Below are 23,236 nucleotides of genomic sequence, written 5' to 3'. Positions count from 1 at the left end.
CTGAACTGAACGAACAAGTTATTGTCCTGTCTCCAGGGTCTAGATAGATCAAGGTACCTGAGTACTGACTCTCTTACATCAAGGTTATGAAAAAATCTTTCTTTTTGGTTTTTAGGGAATTGGCAAAATGACGGTAAAACAATCTCCTGATTCATATTAGTATTGGAGACGACCTTAGGGAGAAAGGCCGGATCTAGCCTTAGTACTATTTTATCATCAAAGATCTGTAAATACGGGTTCTGTACCGAAAGAGCCTGTAGTTCCCCCAATCTTTTTGCCGATGTGATCGCAACTAAAAACGCGGTTTTAAGAGAGAGTTTGTTAATATCTATGTCTCCAGTTATATCCCAGGACTGATCACACAGAAAATTCAGGACCAGATTAAGATCCCACGGCGGGACTGATTTCCTAATGAATGGCCTTAGCCTCTGGACTGCTCTAGAGAATCTACTAATCCAGGGGTGGGTAGATAGAGAAAAATCAAAGAATGTACTTAGGGCCGCTATCTGGACTCTTAATGTACTTGGTCTAAGACCTTTTTGAAATCCTGACTGCAAGAAATCAAGAATTTTCGGGATATCTGGATGGTCAGTATCAACTGTCATCTCCCCACAGAATCCACAAAATGTTTTCCATATTTTTGTGTAGATTGCAGATGTCACCGGCTTTCTGCTGGCTTGAAGGGTAGAAATGACGTCATCTGAAAGACCTTTTGCTCTCAAGATCTTCCGTTCAGGATCCATGCTGCCAACTGAAGTGCTCCTGGGTTCTGGTGTAGAACTGGACCTTGTAGAAGAAGATCCTCTCTTACTGGTAACAGGAGAGGCTCTCCCACTGACAATTTTTTTAACAATGGAAACCAACTTCCTTTCGGCCAGTGAGGAGCTATGAGGATGACTTTGGCCTCGTCCTCGCAAATTTTCCTGAGTGTCCTTGGAATCAATGCTAGAGGTGGAAACGCATAGAGAAGACCGTTGCTCCAGGGTTGTGACAGGGCATCGATCGCAGCTGGACTTTCCCAGGGGTTTAGGGAGTAAAAGGTTTCGACTTTTGCGTTTTGCTTTGTAGCAAATAGATCCACAGTCGGCTTCCCCCAACGATGACAAAGATCCCTGAATACTTCGCTGTTCAGTTCCCACTCTGTAGGGGATACACTTTTCCTGCTCAGGAAATCTGCCAACTGGTTCTTGGATCCCTCCAGATGTACAGCCGAGATTGACCGCACCGACTTCTCTGCCCACTTGAAGATCTGTTCCGCCAGATCTTGTAATGCCAGATGTCTTGGGCCCCCCTGATGTCGAAGGAAGGCTACAGTCGTCGTATTGTCCGAGAAGATTTTTACATGCTTGTTCTTCAGCAAATGTTGTGCCGCCGTTAGGACCTTCCAAACCGCATGCAACTCTCTGTGGTTTGATGACTTCTTGCTGTCCTTTCTTCCCCAACGACCTTGGAAATATCTTCCTAGGACATGACCTCCCCAACCTTCCTGACTTGCGTCTGTCGTGACTGACACACTTGGGGTTTGAAGCCATGACACTCCTACCCGGAGATTTTTGGAGAGAGTCCACCACACCAGAGACCTCTTGATCTGAAAAGAAAGATTCAGTCTTTGATTTAGAGAATTTTGCCTCCTGTTCCAGCTCCTCAGAACTCCCTGCTGAAGCTGTCGGGAATGAAACTGGCTCCATCTCACGCAAGGGATGCAGGCCGTCATCAATCCCAGTATTCTCATCCCGTCTCTGATCGTATTTCGGCCTCGGGAGAAATGATGGACCTTTTTTATTATACCCTTTAGCCTGTCTTCCGGAAGGTAGGACATTCTTGTTTCTGAGTCGAGCATGACTCCTAGGAATTTTATTCTGGATTTCGGTATTAGATCCGATTTCTTCCAATTTATAATCCAACCGAGGCTCTCTAGTGTGGAGATGAGGAACTGACAGTTGACCCTGAGCTGGTTTACTGACTCTGCCGCTATCAAAAAGTCGTCTAGATAAGGGATTACCATCACATCCCGATTTCTCAGATATGCGACTACCTCTACCATAAGTTTTGTAAAAACCCTGGGAGCCGACGCCAGGCCGAAGGGGAGACAGCGGAATTGAAAGTGATAGATCATCCCTTCCATGTTTACCGCAAACCGCAGGAATTTTTGGTGGTTTAGGCAAATGGGAACATGGTAATATGCACTCTTTAGATCTAGAGTGCACATCACCATACCCCCCCTTCCCAACAGAGGAATGGTAGACCGAATTGACTCCATTTTGAATCTTTTGTATACCACCCAGTTGTTTAGGTGCTTCAGATTTATTATTGTTCTCGACTCTCCCGATGGTTTTGTTATTGAGAAGAGATTCGAGTAATGACCTCTGTACTCTTCTTGGGAGGGGACCGGAACAATTGCCGCCATTTTTAGGAGGTCCTGTATATCCGACCACATGGGGGATGATGATTTTAGATGTGTGCTGGACACCAGAAATCTTTCGGGCGGAAGGGAGGAAAATTCGATTTTGTACCCCTGGGACACCACCTGTAACACCCAAGGACTCGTTATTCCCCTCCAACCTTCTAGGAATCCGGCTAGACGACCCCCTACTCTGATGGCGTCATTTCCTATGGTAGCTAGACCTCGGACCTGAGTAACTCGAGTCTTTGGTTTTGGGTCTACTGTCTCCCCCTTTCTGGTAGCTCCATCTACCTTGCTTCCCTTTACCCCTGTAATCCTGTTTCTGATTATAGCGGGGTCTCCGAAAGGGCTGGAATTTTTTAGGCTTTTCTTCGGGGAACCCCTTTTTTACGTCTGAGGCTTTCTCTAATATATCGTCGAGGACCGGTCCGAAGACCCTGCCCCCAGAGAAGGGTATGGAACACAATTTATTTTTGGAGTGCATATCACCCGACCAGTTTTTGAGCCAGATAGCTCTTCGGGCTGCATTAGAGAGAGATTGACCTCTAGCCGCGAACCTAACCGTCTCCGCCAAAAAGGCGGTTGCCAATTTTAACAGAGGCAGAGATTTCATGATAGTATCTCTAGGAGTTTTGGCTATTAATTGATCCTGAAGATCATTTAGCCACAGGTCCATGGAGCGAGCCACTGATGTTGCTGCGATATTAGCTCCGATAACCGCCGAAGAACTCTCCCAGGTCCTTTTTAAAAGTCCATCTGCCTTTCTGTCCATGGGCTCTTTTAGATTGGAAGAGTCCTCAAAAGGGATTGAGGTTCTTCTGGACACTTTAGCCAATGGAATGTCTATTTTAGGTATATCGACCCATTCTTTAACTTCATCCGGGTCAAACGGCAAGCGGAGTCGGAAATCTTTAGGGATAGTCAATCTCTTCTCCGCCTCCTCCCATTCATCCAAAATCATGGATCTGATATGGGAATTTACTGGAAACACTTTTGCAGTCTGTGAGCGCAAGCCACCAAACATTTCGTCCTGAACTGAACAAGATGGTTGTGGATCCTCAATCTGCATAGTATGCCGCACAGCCTCCAACAGTTCTCCTGTGTCTGCCGCAGAGAATAAGTATTTTCTCCCTCTCTGTGGGGGGGTCTCTGCTCTCCTCTTCCTCCTCTATATCCGATACAGCAGATAACGAATCTCCTGAAGAGTAATCGACCCTCTGCCTTTTGCTCGGTCTCTCTGAAGGTGAGGCTTGAGGTAGTGCCAGACCTGATACAGAAGCCTGGACCTCCTCTCTTATCATGGCTCTCATATTTGACATGAGAAGCCTGCTCCTCTCCTATGATTCTGCAGGTGCACGCTTCACATAGGGGTTTCTGCCAGGTATCTTTCAGTTTGGCTGCGCAAATAGGACATTTTTTGCTTTTGCCAGGCTTCTTTAACGGTTTTTCTGGTAATGAGGCCGCCTATAGAAAAATAACAAAACTCCAGGATAATGCCCCATTTTTTTTTTTTTTTTAAATGTCCATAATACCGGTCCCCTGGTCTACTCACTAGCGCCGTGGACTCCTGCCCTTCTCTAGCTGCGTCCTCCATGATGCAACGGAGATCGCTTACTGCACATAACTTATATTTCTGCTCGTCTGTTCATCTGTACAGCGATCCTGCGCTCACTACCGCTTCCTGTTTCGGAGACGCCACCCGCCCCCCTCAGCCGCAAACCGGAAGTGACGTGGCCGGAAAGAGAGGATGGTGCAGCGACGATTTGCTTCCTCATGCCGGCCGCATGGAGACGCAGACGTCCGCAGAGGCAACCGGCAGGATCGCATGCACCAGGGGGCGTGACGGAAGGATCGAGAGCCCCCGGCAGGGGGAAGCGATCCTCATACCAGGAGCAGCGCTACACTGGTAGGCAGAGGGACCCTCGGGCGGGTGTCGGCCAGCGGGTGCCTCATGGAGGGAAGGGTGAGGCAAAGCCCCCCGATCCACAATCCCCCCGCACAGAACGGTAGCTCCTCTCGCCGTTCCTATCCATAATGGGACAGGAAAAACACTGAAGGGTGGTAGGGGGGAGGGTCCTTTTAACCTCTCGTGTTTCCTGTCCCATCATGGATTAGAAGGACGTCCTCCAGTGTGCTGTCAGGTGGTGACCTGGAAATTTCTTTCTGGGTCTTACACTCTTGCTTGAGGGTGTCAATGATGGCCTTCTTGACATCTGTCAGGTCGCTAGTCTTACCCATGATGGGGGTTTTGAGTAATGAACCAGGCAGGGAGTTTTTAAAAGCCTCAGGTATCTTTTGCATGTGTTTAGAGTTAATTAGTTGATTCAGAAGATTAGGGTAATAGGTCGTTTAGAGAACCTTTTCTTGATATGCTAATTTATTGAGACAGGTTTTTTGGGTTATCAGGAGTTGTAGGCCAAAATCATCAGTATTAAAACAATAAAAGACCTGACAAATTTCAGTTGGTGGATAATGAATCTATAATATATGAAAGTTTAATTGTAATCATTACATTATGGTAAATAATGAAATTTAACACTATATGCTAATTTTTTGAGAAGGACTATATATATATATATATATATATATATATATATATATATATATATATATATATATATATATAAAACCCACAATCAAAACCCAGTTGTGGAATTAGTTTTTTTCACCGCAATTGGAATTTTTTCCCACTTGAGTAGATGATATGATAAAACCCAATGGGTGTCATTCAAAAGTACAAATCGTCCCACAAAAAAAAAAAAAAAAAAAAGGGCTGCAACGTGAAGGGGTCAAATGGGCTGCTCAGCACTAAGTGCAACCCATGAGGATAGACATCCAAGTTTACAAGGCCAACATTGATGGGCTTGGCTGCACCCTGAATAAAATAGAACATGAAATCTGGTATTTGTTGATATTTTGGCCAAAACATGCAAGCTTGCAACCAATGTCAAGGTTCCTCATGCTTGAGTGCCCCTATACTAATATTAAAATCTAAGCCACAAAAAGAATCCTAATTCCCCCCAAAATATGCAATTTTAATACTAATACTCCATGAATTGGTAGGTTGTGAGTGATTGTGTCATCACTCAGTATATTACACCTGTATGGCCTGCATCTTTATTAGGCTGGTTTCACACGTCCGTTAAAGTCTATCACAGCTTGTAAACGCTTTTTGGAGCCAACCAAGAGCGTTTCAATTCTTGCTTGATGGAGTTTCATCCATTCTTCCACTTCTGTGAAATTCCTGGGCTGTCTTGCATGCACTACTATTTTGAGGTCTATCCAGGCCTCAAAATATTTAGAGTTCCATTTTAAACGTCATTGGCCCACAGGACTTGTTTCCAAAATGCAGCAAGGCGTTACCCAGGCATGCTTGGGTGCTGAGGAACTCTGGCATTCTTGAAAAATGTTTAGTCCCCGTGACTGCATGTCTCATGGCTGTTTGACAGCTGCAGGGATTGCCAGTTTGTTAGGTAATCCCTGCACATGTTTCTGGGCTGTCAAACAGCTGTGAGATAAGCAGCCATGGGAACTCAACATCTGTTTGAGCACGCCAAAGACACTTAGCACCTGTGCTCTTTTTACAGACTGTCCTGGAACTTCTGGACAGTTGGCAACCCCAAATTGAGAATGAAAGATCCAGGCCAACAGCAGTAAGTAGCAGGTTTTTCTAATAAGATGCATTACAAAGTTGCTTGTTCTGGGTGTACTACCAATTCGTGTGAAAAGAAAATCTACATATCGCTCTCAGAACAATTACTCTTTTACCCATGTGATCCAACTGGTTAGAGTGCATGTGCATGATAAAAATGCAGAAGATGCTTGCTTAATTTATAAAAATATTTATTTAATAAAATATTAGGAGATATTTTATATAAAATAATAAATACAATAAATATACAAAAAAATATACATAAAACGAGGCCATTCATCTTCACATTCACTTGAGGCGTGGCAGTGCTTTTTTGCAAGTCCAGAAGACAATCTAGATAAATAAGAAATTGGTAATGTTTAGTGATCATGGACATTTTTAATACAGCAAGTTTCTCAAAAACCCAGTAAGGACTGCTACACAGGTGTTTAACTTTAGGATAAAAGCTAAACAGCAGCTTAGATCTCAATATCGTGTAAAGACTTTTGGCTATAGTTCGACCATCTTTACTGTGATCATAACTAGTGATGAGCTAGTGTACTTGTTGCTTGGGTGACCTCCGAGTATTTGATAGTGCTCGGAGATTTAGTTTTCATCCTGGCAGCTGAATGATTTACAGCTATTAGCCAGGCTGAGTACATGTGGGGGTTGCCTGGTTGCTAGGGAATCCCCACATGTAATCAAGCAGGCTAATAGCTGTAAATCATTCAGCTGCCAGGATGAAAACTAAGTCTCCGAGCAGTCAAATACTCCGAGGTCACCCGAGCAATGAGTACACTCGCTAATCACCAATCATAACCCAACACCACATTAAGTATTGTGCGCCAAGGAGCCCTGATCATAGCGCTGGATCACTGCATGCAGGAAGAGCTCACACTTGACAGACTTCTAGGTGCTCATACTGCTTGTTCAAGGCAGCATAGCCCTGCACTAGATCATATTATGACCAACTAATTAAGTATTGTTCCAAGATATTTAAGGGTAGGAGCTAGGGAATGTATATGCATGCTCTAGTAAGCAGATGCAGGTTTGCACCAACTGGTTTTGCAGTTGAGCATGTTCAGTTTTACATTTCTATACTCACTTTAAGTCAGACATCTTCACTTCCATTTTCTTGTCCCAATTTTTTTGTCTCTTCTGTGTCACAATTGTAGGAGGAGTATTTCCTTCGTGTGCTAAAAAGAAAGAAATATATAATATCTGGTATTGTAGGCATCAGAAACATCCCTTTTGCAAGTTCAGTGAATTCAGACGAGAGGCTTCCGGTATTTTGACCATGCACTTGCCCAAATAATCCTTCAGTTGGGTCTACTTTGCCAATTGATGTTTGCTCAGTGTTGCTAAATACTTACTGTACAACAATGATGATGATTATGGCTGTAATGCTGAGTGTTGATAGTAGAACTGCTACAACTGCCAGTATCGTTGTTGTAGTCATCTCATGAGGGTTTGAGGATGCTGCTCTTAAGTATTGTTCTGTGCACCTCTCACCAAAGTAGTTTTCATGGCATCTGTAAAAAAAAAAAATAAAAATAAAAAAAATAAATAAATTACTCTTAAGGCATTGTCAACAACTGCAATAATAGGAAGTTATCATAGCCATAATGCAAGGTGAAGGATTTTAACGAATTATATTGGCCAGACTATGCATCATGACCTCCATGGAATACAGGAGTTTACAAGTACAGTGTGGCATATTCCATCTAAGTTAGCAAAAATAAAGTAATTTGTCATTAATTTGTTATGGGGTGGTGATTTAAAATTCAAAAGCCCCTGCATTTTTTTTTTTTTTTTTTTTAACCAAAACATCGCCATTATGGTCTTTCAAATAGCATTTTGATTATATATATATATATATATATATATATATATATATATATATATATATATATATATATATATATATATATATATATATATACACACACACACACACACATTTTAGTACTCATTTGTAGCCTACGAGTCCCGTTTACCTATAAATCCACAGTAATACTGACTACACTGTATGCAGGTAACACTTGTACTCACTTGCATGAAACTTCTGATATGTTCGCTAGGTATCGGCATTTTCCATGAACACAGAAGTTCTTATGTGTAGTCTGACAAGGGGTCTTTTTCTTTTTCTTGTTTTTATTCTTTTCTGCCTTCTTTTTATCAGCCTTTTTCTTCTCTACTTTTGTGGTGGGCACTTCCCCATTAGCTGGCTTGACCACAGCTTGCACTGCAAAGGAAAATTGATCATCATGTTACCATTCCTGATTATAACTTATAATCTGCCAATAATCCAAGTTCTACTTAGAAATTATCTACTGTCTACAAGAGTTCCATCAGAAACCAGACAAACATTTTTAATCTACAGCACTTTAATACACATACTATCAGCTTATAGCAATCCTGGACAATTACTATGCAGCTAAAAACCAAAGCCAATTAATATTAATCATTAGGTCATAAATGTTGATAATGAGTCATAACTTATTAGATCCATGACTTAGACTATGCTGTAGCCTACACAAGGGTTGATGATTAACGCAAGTTAGGATCTAACTAGATGTCATGCATGGAGTGATCAGCAACTTGAGAAGACCATTTCCTTCCCACATTCTTGCATACTCTCCAGGAGAATGAACGGTCTCATTTCAATCGGAAATGTCACTTTCAGGAATGGAAGAAATTCTGTACAGAAAAGCCCCGAAGGAAGGGTTGGGAGGAGGTCTTGTCACCGGTTGTGTGCATTAGACATGTCTCATTACCGCAGTGAGTCACTGAGGTGAGGCTTTACAATCTGCGGTGAATGTTGCCACATTCAGCTGCCAAGGCTCCTTCAGGAAATGTAATGCAGACTGGTAAATCTATCAAGGGCTAGCTACTGCAAGTTTAAAACATTTTTATTGCCCACATAAAAGAGTTAGCAATAAAGTGCTTTAATCCAAGTTACTGCGTATTTGTGTCTCCAAGTTGTAAAAACCATTAGTATGCATAATATGCGGTGGGGAACGTTCAGAATTTGCCCTTTGGATGGCAAGTCTTTGGAGTTAGGCCTGGTTAAAAGCACAGGCAATGCCGGTTTAAGAATTCCTGGTGCTCAGCAGATTTCGTAGTGTTTCACCTAGTGCAACAAACAGTGACCCAGTGCGGGAGAACATGAATTAGGCCTGCATTCACCAGTACATCTATTAGGAGACACTGCTCAATACTTTCTCAATTAACATGATATAAGTGGGAGATGATCCAGTTAGAAGGGTGGCAGCAGTCTGATACTGTTGGGCAGAATACAGGCTGCATGGGTAAAATGGCTTAGAGCTACTAATAAGCTGCAGGAAAGTTTGGCTCCATTGTCCCAGAGAGAATTTGGGCAAGTAGTATGAGGAAAAATATTATGACAGTGTTCATTCGGTATTTCATGTAATGATTCTTGGGAACAGTCAATTATTATAGACAAAATAAGTCAGACACATGGCATCCCAGATGCTGATGAGAAGGTAGTAAGTCTGCAGTTCTGTGATTCATTCCTGGCAGCAGAGGAAACCTCTGCAATGTGTTTCTAGGCCCACACAGCACCAGAGAGAGCGGATGGCAGAATTATCTGATCAGATGAGAAAATTACAGAGCTCCACAGCTATAAAGTTTTCACATCAGACATTGAGGCTGCAGAGGGGTAAGGGCGCAGTCAGATGGCCGTATATGTTGGACCACAGTGCACGGACTGGCTGGCGGCTCTCCTGACCCGACTGATGGCTTCATATATTTCTACTAAGCGGTCACTCAGGTCTGGAGAGTCACCAGCCAACCCAAACACTGCGTTCTGATCTCAGCCTGAGTCATAAGGCTGGCTGCACCCCAAGACTGCAGTCACACAGCCTGATTAGGGTCACTAGTCTAGCTATACATTGGAGGGGCTCAATATTATTACACCACATGGATATGTGCGCGGCTATAGTAAACATGCATTGTATACACACCTCGTATAGAATCATCGACATCGTATCCCGAGAGGTCCTCATCTTCATGGTATTCGTCATAGTCAACTTCATGGACATCCTGCAAGCTGGCGGAGACAACGTCACCTGCCCCAGATAGCGTCACCCTGATCTCATTCCCAGTGGAGTTCAGTTCAGAACAACGTACGGTGAATTCACATGCTGCGGAGTTAGACGGCACAAGGTTAGATAGCGTCCCAGATGTGAGGAAAGCAAGGAGTGATCACCTAGTCATTGATTTACACATCACCTGAGTAGGTTATAACACAGCAGAATATGGTGATAGATTGGAAGCAGTCAGTTTCCAGGCTATCAGCATGGAAAATTCAGGGATGGACAGGGTTAATCAGCGGCCATTGATTTTGCTTGGACAAACATTACTCATCAGGGAACTATTGCAGACTTCATTCACAAAGTCCTCAACCTGCACAACAGGACAAGCAGGGACTTGCTGCAACCCTCTGCCGACAGTGGCCGGACAAAAAGACTAACGTGGATGCAGGAATGCTGGTGGCGAGTAACAGTGCAGGGAAAAAAAAAAATTATATATATATATATATATATATATATATATATATATATATATATATATATATATATATATATATATATATATATATACATATATACATATACATGTGAAAACACAAGTAAAAAGGACAGAACTATAAGCAGAACAATAAAAAAAAAAATCGAAGGCAGTGAGAAAGAAAAATATAAGTGTATATATCACTTAAAGTTAAAAATTAATACAAGCAATGAGAGTACCATATTAAATAAAGCACGCCCCCTATAGGAGGCTGTAGAGCACACAGTAGCGCACGTGTATCCGCTCCAACTCACCCAGGCACAGCAGTAAGACGCTCCACGCCAGTGACAGCTGAGAGGACATGACTGTACCACGCTCCCTCCTCAGATACTCAGCGGTGTATGAACTGGACGCCGCGAGCGCTCCGTATTTATAGAGCGCAGGCTGGCTGGTCACGTGATCGCACTCTGACGCGCCGGAAGCGTTTCCACTACTAGAGCTTATTTAGGATTCCCTCGGTGTCACGTCTGCAGCCCCCGTTGTACAGAGCGTCACATGCTCCAGTCTCCTCAGGGGGTCTCTACGAATTTACTGTACACTGTGGGGTAGAAAGTGGAGGTGCTACCAATATTAACCTATGAAGTTACTGCTCGCATTTTCCTAAAGGTTTTTGGAGAATGAGAGCAAGCTTCTGATTGGTTGCTGTTAACAATTCCCCTACTCTGCTGTTTGCGCCCCATTTCTGGACATATGTAGTTAGGCTACGTTCACATTTGCATTGCGTCGGGCGCAGGTTCGGCGGTGCATGCGTCATGCGCCCCTATATTTAACATGGGGGCGCATGGACATTCGTTGTCTTGCGTTTTGTGACGCATGCGTCATTTTTGGCGCAAGCATCAGGGTGCACAGGACGCTGCATGTTGCATTTTTTTTGCGCTGAAAATCATGCCAAAATTGGACGCATGCGTCACAAAAAGCTGCGTTTTGCATGCGTTGTGCGTCGCCGACGCTGCGCCGCACAACGCAAATGTGAACGTAGCCTTAGTCGTCTGCGGTTACATGTAGGAGCAGTGTTCAGTGTTGCCCATGACATTGTCTATAGTAATGAGGGCTTCATTTAAAGGTTTCCCAAAATGATGAAATCACTTGTCATTGTAAAACAAACTAGCGCCACAAATTGCCGCAGGATGTGTGTGGTATAGCAGCATGACGCCATTAACGAGATATTAATGCATTAGGGCATAGCCGCGGTAAGGATGAAGAGTGCAGCATCGTGCTGTTCGCTGAGATCCCGTGTTTGTAGGCCGTACACCGCCATTGTGGGACACCCGCTACAGAGTCAGTCCGACGTTACTTAGTCCCAGACTGGTGGGAAAAGAGGAGGCGCTAAGGAAAACCGGGGCCTGCAGTCCTCCTGAATTTGGTGGTGTGCGTGATCGCTATGGGGGGAATTTGTCCTACCCCGACTCCAGTAAGAAAAATCACAAGATACGGTGTCGCCATATTGGTCTGATAATTTAAGAATTTGTTTTTACTTTTGCCACGACCCCTGAATTTTCCTGAAACGGAGTGGGGGGACAGCAAATGTCCCATATTATTTATAGTAGAAATTTGCGTAAATTAGCGTGTAAATATTTGGCATCCATGTGATTTTCTGGTGCAGGCACAGCAGGAGAGGAGACTGATTTATTAAATTTAGAGCTTTTAATTATAACTTGGTGAAAAACAAAAAGACCTTAATAATTTTCCTTGTGAATGTTGTACGTGGGAAGTAGGATCATGAAAGCAGCGCTTTCCTGTGTGTTAGGCAATCCCTGCATGTGTTGCGGCTGCCATCACTCCCAGTATGGCGCTGACTGTGGCTCAGATTGGCCACTCACCAGCACCATCATATGCACCCTACAGACGCTGAGTCGCAGTACCATACAGCGCCATATGATGGAGTTATTTGGGACGAATACCCAAGTATTCTGTAGGCTGTGTATGGTAGAGGTATTGGAGTGTGCCATGACACTATGATGTAGCCATTATCATGCAGACACTGCTTAGCAGTAGATTTGGGGGACTGTGATTAATTGACATTTCAGGTACATTTGATGTCACGCTTTACATAAGGGAACACCTCTGTGTACGACCGGAGATGTAGATGTCACATTGCGGACAGATCAGGCTTCTTGTGTGGACAATATCTGGTCCCATCGGGCTCTTGGCCCCATAATCTTGATGCCCACCACTGGAAGATTTGATATCTGTGTACATGCTATTACAGCTGTTTTTAGGTTTTGATTTCTTTATAGGCTTTATATCGGCTATATACTGTAGATATAGGTGCTTCTCTCAAAATTAGAATGTCATCAAAAAGTTAATTTATTTCAGTTCTTCAATTCAAAAAGCGAAACTCATATTTTAAATCAGGAGTGGGTAATCTTTTTTCTGCCAAGGGCCATTTGGATATTTATACCATCCTTCGGGGGCCATACAAACTCTGCCCACAAAGTACATCCTGACTCTGACACTGGTTTCAGGACAAAATCGTTCATTGCATGCTCTTCAATGTTCAGTAGTGAACACTGCGTGTGTGTGCTAACAGAGCAAGAAGAAATGAATGAGCTGGTGGCAATAAAAATACACCCCCTGCCCAAGAATGTGGTCCATGAGAATTTGCTCGGGGGCCTGATAAAAGGTCATCAAGGGCCGTAAATGGCCCTGGGGCCTGAGGTTCCCCACCCCTGTTATATAGAGTCATTACAAACAGAGTGATCTTTTTCACAAGTTTATTTCTGTTAATGTTGATGATTATGGCTTACAGCCAATGAAAACCCAAAAGTCATTATCTCAGTAAATTAGAATACTACAGAGAGCTGCAAAGGCACAGGAAACTTGGTCAAAGTTGAAGGAAAGATGAATGCAGTATGTTATCAGCAAATACTGGAGGCAAATTTGCAATTATCAGCCTGGAGGCTGCACCTGGGACATACTTGGACATTCCAACATGACAACAATCCAAAACACAAGGTCAGGTCTACAAGGCCTATGATGAAAGGGACACCATTCCTACTATAAAGCACGGAGCTGGATTGCTGATGTTTTGGGGATGTGCGAGCTACAAAGGCACAGGAAACTTGGTCAAAGTTGAAGGGAAGATGAATGCAGTATGTTATCAGCAAATACTGGAGGCAAGTTTGCACTAATCAGCCCGGAATATGCGCATCGGATGTACTTGGACGTTCCAACATGACAACGATCCAAAACACAAAGCCAAATCGACCTGTCATTGGCTACAGCAGAACAAAGTGAAGGTTCTGGAGTGGCCATCTCAGTCTCCTGACCTCAAAATCATTGAGCCACCCTGGGGAGATGTCAAGCGCATAGTTCATGCTAGACAGCCCAGGAATTTAAAGGAACTGGAGGCTTTTTGACAAGAAGAGTGGGCAGCTTTACCTCTGAGAAAATAAAGAACCTCATCCTCAACTGCCACAAAAGACTTCAAGCTGTCATTGATGTTAGAGGGGGCAAAACACGGTATTAAGAAATGGGGTATGTCAACTCTTGATCAGAGTTATTTGGATGTTTTGGGTTGTCATTATGATTTAAAAAGAGAAAACAGAGTAGTTTGACATTAAATGGCTTCACCCAACCACTAATCATGAGTGGAAAAAAGGTTTGGTGTTATCATTCATATTCTCTGAAAAAAGGCCAAGAAAACATAAATTCTCCTGGAGTATGTAAACTTTTGAGCACAACTGAACTTGCATTAAAATTTCCATACTGTTCACTATCTAACTGCTTTTGCTATCTTCTTCTCTACTTCCTGTCTGATGAAAATGTGTTTGAGGATCCCCAGTGCATGCTGGGATACTCAAGCAATGCATCATCAGGTGCATCACTGCCACAGCCCCTTCTTTGAAACAAAGTGTCATCAGTGATGATCATTTCAGGGACTGGTGCCTGAGTGTTTCCCTTGTGCAGTGTCATCCTTGTCCAGTGTGTCTCCCTTGTCCAGAGTCTCCCTTGTGCAGTGTCTCACTTGTCCAGTGTCTCTCTTGTCCAATGTCTCCCTTGTCCAGTGTCTCCCTTGTCCAGTGTCTCCTTTGTCCAGTGTCTCCCTCGTGTAGTGTCTCACTTGTCTAGTGTCTCTCTTGTCGTGTCTCCATTGTGCAGTGTCTCCCTTGTCCACTGTCTCCTTTGTGCAGTGTCTGCCTTGTCCAGTGTCTCCCTTGTCCAGTGTCTCTCTTGTACAGTGTCTCCCTTGTCCAGTGTCTCCCTTGTCCAGTGTCTCTCTTGTACAGTGTCTCCCTTGTCCAGTGTCTCCCTTGCCTAGTGTCTCCCTTGTCTAGTGTCTCTCTTGTCCAGTGTCTCTCTTGTCCAGTGTCTCCCTTGTCCAGTGTTTCTCTTGTCAAGTGTCTCCCTTGTGCAGTGTCTGCCTTGTCCAGTGTCTCCTTTGTCCAGTGTCTCCCTTGTGCATTGTCTCCCTTGTCCAGTGTCTCCGTTGTGCAGTGTCTCCCTTGTCCAGTGTCTCCTTTGTCCAGAGTCTCCCTTGTGCATTGTCTCCCTTGTCCAGTGTCTCCTTTGTCCAGTGTCTCTCTTGTGCATTGCCTCCCTTGTCCAGTGTCTCCATTGTGCAGTGTCTCCCTTGTCCAGTGTCTCCTTTGTGCAGTGTCTCCTTTGTCCAGTGTCTCTCTTGTGCATTGTCTCCCTTGTCCAGTGTCTCCTTTGTGCAGTGTCTCCTTTGTCCAGTGTCTCTCTTGTGCATTGTCTCCTTTGTCCAGTGTCTCCCTTGTACATTGTCTCCTTTGTCCAGTGTCTCCCTTGTGCATTGTCTCCCTTGTCCAGTGTCTCCGTTGTGCAGTGTCTCCCTTGTCCAGTATCTCCTTTGTGCAGTGTCTCCTTTGTGCAGTGTCTCCTTTGTCCAGTGTCTCTCTTGTGGATTGTCTCCTTTGTCCAGTGTCTCTCTTGTGCATTGTCTCCTTTGTCCAGTGTCTCCCTTGTGCATTGTCTCCCTTGTCCAGTGTCTCTCTTGTGCAGTGTCTCCCTTGTCCAGTATCTCCTTTGTGCAGTGTCTCCCTTGTCCAGTGTCTCCTTTGTGCAGTGTCTCCCTTGTACAGTGTCTCCTTTGTGCAGTGTCTCCCTTGTCCAGTGTCTCCGTTGTGCAGTGTCTCCCTTGTCCAGTGTCTCTCTTGTGCATTGTCTCCTTTGTCCAGTGTCTCTCTTGTGCATTGTCTCCTTTGTCCAGTGTCTCTCTTGTGCATTGTCTCCTTTGTCCAGTGTCTCTCTTGTGCATTGTCTCCCTTGTCCAGTGTCTCCTTTGTGCAGTGTCTCCCTTGTCCAGTGTCTCCTTTGTGCAGTGTCTCCCTTGTCCAGGGTCTCTCTTGTGCATTGTCTCCTTTGTCCAGTGTCTCTCTTGTGCATTGTCTCCTTTGTCCAGTGTCTCTCTTGTGCAGTGTCTCCCTTGTCCAGTGTCTCCTTTGTGCAATGTCTCCCTTGTCCAGTGTCTCCTTTGTGCAGTGTCTCCCTTGTCCAGTGTCTCCTTTGTGCAGTGTCTCCCTTGTCCAGTGTCTCCCTTGTCCAGTGTCTCCTTTGTGCAGTATCTCCCTTGTCCAGTGTCTCCGTTGTGCAGTGTCTCCCTTGTTCAGTGTCTACTTTGTCCAGTGTCTCACTTGTGCATTGTCTCCCTTGTCCAGTGTCTCTGTTGTGCAGTGTCTCCCTTGTCCAGTATCTCCTTTGTGCAGTGTCTCCCTTGTCCAGTGTCTCCTTTGTGCAGTGTCTCCCTTGTCCAGTGTCTCCTTTGTGCAGTGTCTCCTTTGTGCAGTGTCTCCCTTGTCCAGTGTCTCCTTTGTGCAGTGTCTCCCTTGTCCAGTGTCTCCTTTGTGCAGTGTCTCCCTTGTCCAGTGTCTCCTTTGTGCAGTATCTCCCTTGTCCAGTGTCTCCATTGTGCTGTATCTCCCTTGTCCAGTGTCTCCTTTGTGCAGTGTCTCCCTTGTCCAGTGTCTCCTTTGTGCAGTGTCTCCCTTGTCCAGTGTCTCCTTTGTGCAGTGTCTTCCTTGTTCAGTGTCTCCCTTGTCCAGTGTCTCCTTTGTGCAGTGTCTCCCTTGTCCAGTGTCTCCTTTGTGCAGTGTCTCCCTTGTCCAGTGTCTCCATTGTGCAGTGTCTCCCTTGTCCAGTGTCTCCTTTGTGCAGTGTCTCCCTTGTCCAGTGTCTCCCTTGTGCAGTGTCTCCCCCCATACCCTGTGCAATGAGTGCAGTTTCTGGTCTTTTGTCTGTATAAATGAATAGTAATAAGCCAGCAGCAAAGCGGTGTCACTATGCAGAGATCAGTGACGTCACCTGTGGGGGGCGACGCTAGTCCTCCTGCACGCTGGGTATAACAACTCTGCTCTGCTGCTGGCTTATTACTATTCAGCTAAGCAGGCAACAGACCAGACGCTGCGCTCATGGCGCTGGGGGAGACACTGCGCACTGATGACGCTGTATTTCGGGGACAATCAGAAGCTGCGACAATGACTGCAGCCTCTGCCCCCCCGGTGATGCTTTATTTCAGTATCCCAGCATTCACTGTGGATCCTCAAACAAATCATAAGACAGGAAGTAGAGAAAAAAACTTGCAAAAATAGTTTAGTGATAGTGTACAGTAGTTAGGGAATGGTAGGGAATTTTTAAAGCAAATGTATTAGAAAATAGCTTACATTATGGGACTAAATAGATAGGAAAAATATTTTGCCTTCAGACCACCAATTTAAATTTACAGAAGGAATGTGGAAGTGATTTACAAGAATCCATAGTAAACAAACACAACTTCTGAATTTCCTGGCAAAGGTTAAAGAGTAACTATGCTTTTAACTGTGGCACTTTAATTACCTGCAGATTGCTGTGACTGGGTCATAAGACCCCCACAGATCACTGTAAAGATCCTGGAGAAGTGTGCAGTTTGCGAGGCAGGAGCGCACACTCACATAGCGGAGTACGGATTGGGTAGAGCATTCTATTGAATCTGTACTACACCGTGCACTCACTCCAGCAGGAGCTGTGCGCTCCTACCTCCCAAGCTGCACTCTTCTCAGCTCTCTGTAGAGGAATCGGTGGTGGTCTCAGGACCCAGATCCCCCATTATTCTGCAAGAAATTATTAAAAAGTATAAAAATAATAAAATATTTAAAGGGAATCTATCACCTCATATTTTGTATATAAACTGTGGCCACCGGCATTAGGGGCTTATCTACAGCATTCTGTAATGCTGTAGATAAGCCCCCGATGTAACCTGAAAGACAAGAAAAACAAGTTAGATTATACTCACCCAGGGGCGGTCCCGGTGTGGTCCGGTCCGATGTGCGTCACGGTCCGGCGCCTCCCATCTTCATACGATGACGTCCTCTTCTTTGCTTCCTGCCGCTGCTCCTGCGCATGCGTACTTTGTCAGCCCTGTTGAGGGCAAAGTACTGCAGTGCGCAGGCGCCGGGAAAGGTCAGAGAGGCCCGGCACCTGCGCACTGCAGTACTTTGCCCTCAACAGGGCAGACAAAGTACGCCTGCTCCGGAGCTGCAGCAGGAAGCAAAGAAGGGGACATCATCGTATGAAGATGGAAGGTGTTGGACCCGGACCGTGACGCCCATCGGACCGGACCGCACTGGGACCGCCCCTGGGTGAGTATAATCTAACTTGTTTTTCTTATCTTTCAGGATACATCAGGGGCTTATCTACAGCATTACAGAATGCTGTAGATAAGCCCCTAATCCCGGTGGCCTTAGCTTATAGGCAAATTTTGGCATGACAGATTCCCTTTAACCCCTTAGTGACGGAGCCAATTTGCAGCTGAATGACCAGGCCAATTTTTACAATTCTGACCACTGTCACTTTATGAGGTTATAACTTTGGAAAGCTTTAACGGATTCCACTGATTCTGAGAATGTTTTTTCTTGACATATTGTACTTCATGTTAGGGGTAAAAATCATTCGATATTACTTGCGTTTATTTATGAAAAAAATGGAAATATAGCGAATTTTTTTTTAATTTTGCAATTTTCAAACTTTGAATTTTTATGCCTTTAAATCAGACAGATATGTCACACAAAATAGTTAATAAATAACATTTCCCACATGTCTGTTTTACATCAGCACAATTTTGGAAGCAAAATTTTTTTTAGAAAGTTATAAGGGTTAAAAGTTGACCTGCGATTTCTCATTTTTACAACAAAATTCACAAAACCATCTTTTTTAGGGACCATCTCACATTTAAAGTCACTTTGAGGGGTGTACATGACAGAAAATACCCAAATGACACCATTCTAAAAACTGCACTCCCCAGGGTGCTCAAAATTACATTTAAGAAGTTTATTAACCCTTTACGTGCTTCACAGGAGCTGAAGAAATGTGGAAGGAAAAAATTAAAATGTAACTTTTTTTTTTACAAACATTTTATTTCAGAACCATTTTTTTTTATTTTCACAAGTGTAAAAAGAGAAAATGAACCACAAAATGTGTTGTTCAATTTCTCCTGAATATGCCAATGCACCATATGTGGGTGTAAACCACTGTTTGGGTGAACAGCAGAGCTTAGAAGAGAAGGAGCACCGTTTGACTTTTTCAATGCAGAATTGGCTGGAATTGAGATCAGACGCCATGTCTCGTTTGGAGAACCCCTGATGTGCCTAAACAGTGGAATCCCCCTACAAGTGACACCATTTTGGAAACTAGACCCCTTAAGGAACTTATCTAGATGTGTGGTGAGCTTTTTGAACCCCCAATTGCTTCACAGATGTTTATAACGTAGAGCCATAAAAATAAAAAATTGTATTTTTTTCACAGAAATGATCTTTTCTCCCCAAAATTTTTATTTTCACAAGGGTAACAGGAAAAATTAGACCCCCAAAGTTGTTTTGCAATTTGTCCTGAGTACTCTGATACCCCATATGTGGGGGTAAACCACTGTTTGGGCACATAGCAGATCTTGGAAGGGAAGGAGCGCCGTTCGACTTTTTCAATGTAGAATTGGCTGGAATTGAGATCGGACGCCATGTCGCGTTTGGAGAGCCTGTGATGTGCCTAAACAGTGGAAACCCCCACAAGCGACACCATTTTGGAAACTAGACCATGTAAGGAACTTATACTAAACTAATCCCACATAATTCCAGTGGGAAGGAAGAAGAGATCCCATATTAAAAACATATGTTTATTGATATCAATTTAAAAGATCACAAGTTTAAAAAAGCATAAATACCATAGGGGACACCAGAAGATTCGGAAAAAATTAACATACCATACTCATAAGTCAGAAATAATATCAGTGGTTAGGCACCCTTAAGATTATGGCTCAATAGCTTAATGGTTGAAATGGCTCCAAGGAAAAAATAGCGGTATCAAATAAAACCATCTATCTGTAATGGTGATGTACACAGTGGTAACATCACCTAATATACAAAACCCAAAGCCCAATAGGGTACACACATAGGAACCAGTATATATAAAGGGCCGCTGATACAATAAGGTATAGAACCGGTGGTATTACCTCGTGCTGCTGGCGTCCCCTCACCCCGACGCGCGTTTCGCCTCCTGCTTCTTCTTCTGCCCTCTGGATTTGTTTGGACTTATATAGACATGTAAGGAACTTATCTAGATCTGTGTTGAGCACTTTGAACCCCTAAGTGCTTCACAGAAGTTTATAACGCAGAGCTGTGAAAATAAAACATCTTTTTTTTTCCTCAAAAATGAGTTTTTAGCCTGCAATTTTTTTTTCACAAGGGTAGCAGGAGAAATTGGACCCCAAAGGTTGTTGTCCAGTTTGTCCTGAGTATGCCGATAACCAATATGTGGGGAGACCACTGTTTGGGCGCATGGCAGAGCTCGGAAGGGAAGGAGCACCGTTTTGGAATGCAGACTTTGATAGAATGGTGTGCGGGCTTCATGTTGCATTTGCAGAGGCCCTAATGTATCTAAACAGTAGAAACCCCACTCAAGTGACCCCATTTTTGAAACTAGACCACCCAAGGAACTTATCCAGATGTGTGGTGAGCACTATGAACCCCCAAGTGCTTCACAGAACTTTATAACGTAGAGCCGTGAAAATAAAAAATCTTTATTTTTTTCCACAAAAATGATCTTTTAACCCCCACATTTTTACTTTTACAAGGGTAACAGAAGAAATTGGACCACCAAGGTTGTCATGCAATTTGTCCTGAGTACGCTGATACCCCATATGTGGGGGGAACCACTGTTTGGACACTTGGCAGAGCTCGGAAGGGAAGGAGCGCCATTTTGGAAATCAGACTTTGATCGAATGGTCTGCAGGCGTCATGTTGCATTTGCTGAGCACCTGATGTGTCTGAACAGTAGAAACCACCACAAGTGACCCCATTTTGGAACCTAGACCCCCCCAAGGAACTTATCTAGATGTGTTGTGTGAACTTTGGACCCCCAAGTGTTTCACTAAAGTTTATAACGCAGAGCCATGAAAAATAAAAAATCATTTTTTTTTCCACAAAAATGATTTTTTAGCCTGCATTTTTTTATTTTCCCAAGGGTAACAGGAGAAATTGGACCCCAAAAGATGTTGTCCAATTTGTCCTGAGTACGCTGATGCCCCATATGTGGGGCTAAACCACTGTTTGGGTGCACGGTAGAGCTCAGAAGGGAGGGAGCATCATTTGACTTTTTGAATGTAAAATTGGCTGAAATCAATGGTGGCGCCATGTCGCGTTTGGAGACCCCCTGATGTACCTAAACAGTGAAAACCCCAAATTCTAACTCCAACCCTATCCCCAACACACCCCTAACCCTAATTCCAACCATAACCCTAATCACAACCCTCACCCTAACACACCCTTAACCTTAATCCCAACCCTAACCATAACCCTAATCACAAACCTAACCCCAACACACCCCTTATCCCAACCCTAGCCTTAATCCCAACCCTAATCCCAACACCCCTAATCCTAACCATAACCCTAACCACAGACCTAACCCTAATCCCAACCTTAACTCTAATCCCGACCCTAACTCAAATCTCAACCCAAACCCTAATCCCAACCCTAACCCTAATCCCAACCCTAATCCCAACACCCCTAATCCTAACCATAACCCTAACCACAGACCTAACCCTAATCCCAACCTTAACTCTAATCCCGACCCTAACTCAAATCTCAACCCAAACCCCAATCCCAACTCTAGCCCTAATCCCAACCTAATCCCAACCATAAACCTAATCCCAACACACCCCTAACCCTAATCCTAGCCCTAACCATAACCCTAGCCACAAACCTAACCCTAATCCCAACCCAAACTCTAATCCCACTAATCCCAACCCTAACCCTAATCTCAACCCTAATACAAACCCTAATCCCAACCCTAACCCTAATCCCAACACTAACCCTAATCCCAACTCTGACCCTAACTTTAGTCCCAACCCTAAGGGTATGTTTCCACGCTGCGTAATCTCTGCGCTTTGGACTCAACGGATACCCCGCTCCGCCCAACGCGCCGCCCCCTGTTGTACGCACTGTGATTCCGGATGTGTTCATTGAACACATGCGGAATCACCGCATCGTATTCATAGACTGTGTTATTTATGTTGTGAAGATGGAGTGTCCCTGCAAAATAAATAGACATGGTGCAGTCTGGAAAGACGTGCCACATGTCTGGTTATGCAGGGCTGCTGGATGCAGCCCTGCATGCATAGTGGAGACGGCATTTGATAAAATCCCCTCCACTATGCTGTAACATCTGGACTCTGTGGATTGGACGCTGCAGCTGTACGCAGCATCCAATTCGCTGCATATCCTGAATGAATCCTTAATGTGGAAACATACCCCAACCCTAATTTTAGCCCCAACCCTAACCTTAACTTTAGCTCAACTCACTTTAGCCCAACTGTAACCCTAATGGGAAAATGGAAATAAATGTATTTTCTTTATTTTATTATGTTTCCCTAACTAAGGGGGTGATAAAGGGGGGTTTATTTACTATTTTTTATTTTGATCACTGTGATAGGGTCTATCACAGTGACCAAAATGAACCATAGGAAAAATCTTCCTATTGTTGCCCGGTGCCAGCCGGCAGATCTCGGCGGGCGCACTCCGCATGCACCCGCCATTTTCTTACCGGAAGAAGACGCCAGCGGCTGTGGGCACAAGCAGGAGGACCCAGGGACACCGGGAGACACTGGTAAGTAGGAGACCCTATTCCTGTGTCCTCTGATGTGCGATCACATCGGAGGACAGAGATATTAAATGGCAAATCGCACTTTTTTTTGCGGTTGCCGTTATACAGTTAATGGCAATCACAACCCGAGGGTCAGTAAAAACCAACCTGAATCATGTTCTCTGGGGTCTCGGCTACCCCTGTAAGCTGAGACCCCAGAGAAAATCCGACTCTGGGGGGCGCTATACACTTTTTCCACAGCGCTGTTATTTAACAGCGCTGTGGTTTATGTACCGTTAACTACCGCCTTTAAAAGGCGTATCGGCTGTGTTTAAGGAGTTAAAGAGAATCTGTCACCAGGTTTTTTGCCGCTTAGTTTGATTGTAGCATACTGTAGAGCCAGATAACTTGATTCCAGCAATATATCACTTACTTGTCTACTTGCTGTAGTTTTGATAAAATCACTGTTTTATCAGCACAATGTCATCACTAGAGGACTGGTAAACCTGCTGCCATGTAGTCCTCCATATTCATGAGCTGTG

General features: G+C 44.2%; 1 protein-coding gene across 1 annotated transcript; it reads right to left on the bottom strand.

Annotated features, from left to right (window-relative positions):
• Positions 1 to 6,230: 6,230 nt before the first annotated feature.
• Positions 6,231 to 11,011, bottom strand: AREG (amphiregulin). The gene is made up of 6 exons (XM_077276615.1): positions 10,883 to 11,011; positions 10,022 to 10,201; positions 8,088 to 8,280; positions 7,409 to 7,567; positions 7,141 to 7,231; positions 6,231 to 6,389 (listed from the first exon to the last, which is right to left on the bottom strand). Exons 1-5 carry the CDS (start codon positions 10,929 to 10,931, stop codon positions 7,147 to 7,149), a joined length of 666 nt encoding a protein of 221 aa, XP_077132730.1. The 5' UTR covers positions 10,932 to 11,011; the 3' UTR covers positions 6,231 to 6,389; positions 7,141 to 7,146.
• Between the last annotated feature and the right edge of the window lie 12,225 nt (positions 11,012 to 23,236).

Source organism: Ranitomeya variabilis, chromosome 1 (genome assembly GCF_051348905.1).
Source record: "Ranitomeya variabilis isolate aRanVar5 chromosome 1, aRanVar5.hap1, whole genome shotgun sequence".
NCBI classification, from domain to species: Eukaryota; Metazoa; Chordata; class Amphibia; order Anura; family Dendrobatidae; genus Ranitomeya; species Ranitomeya variabilis.
The sequence above is the reverse complement of the archived record's forward strand: the minus strand, read 5'-3'. Positions and strand labels throughout refer to the sequence as shown.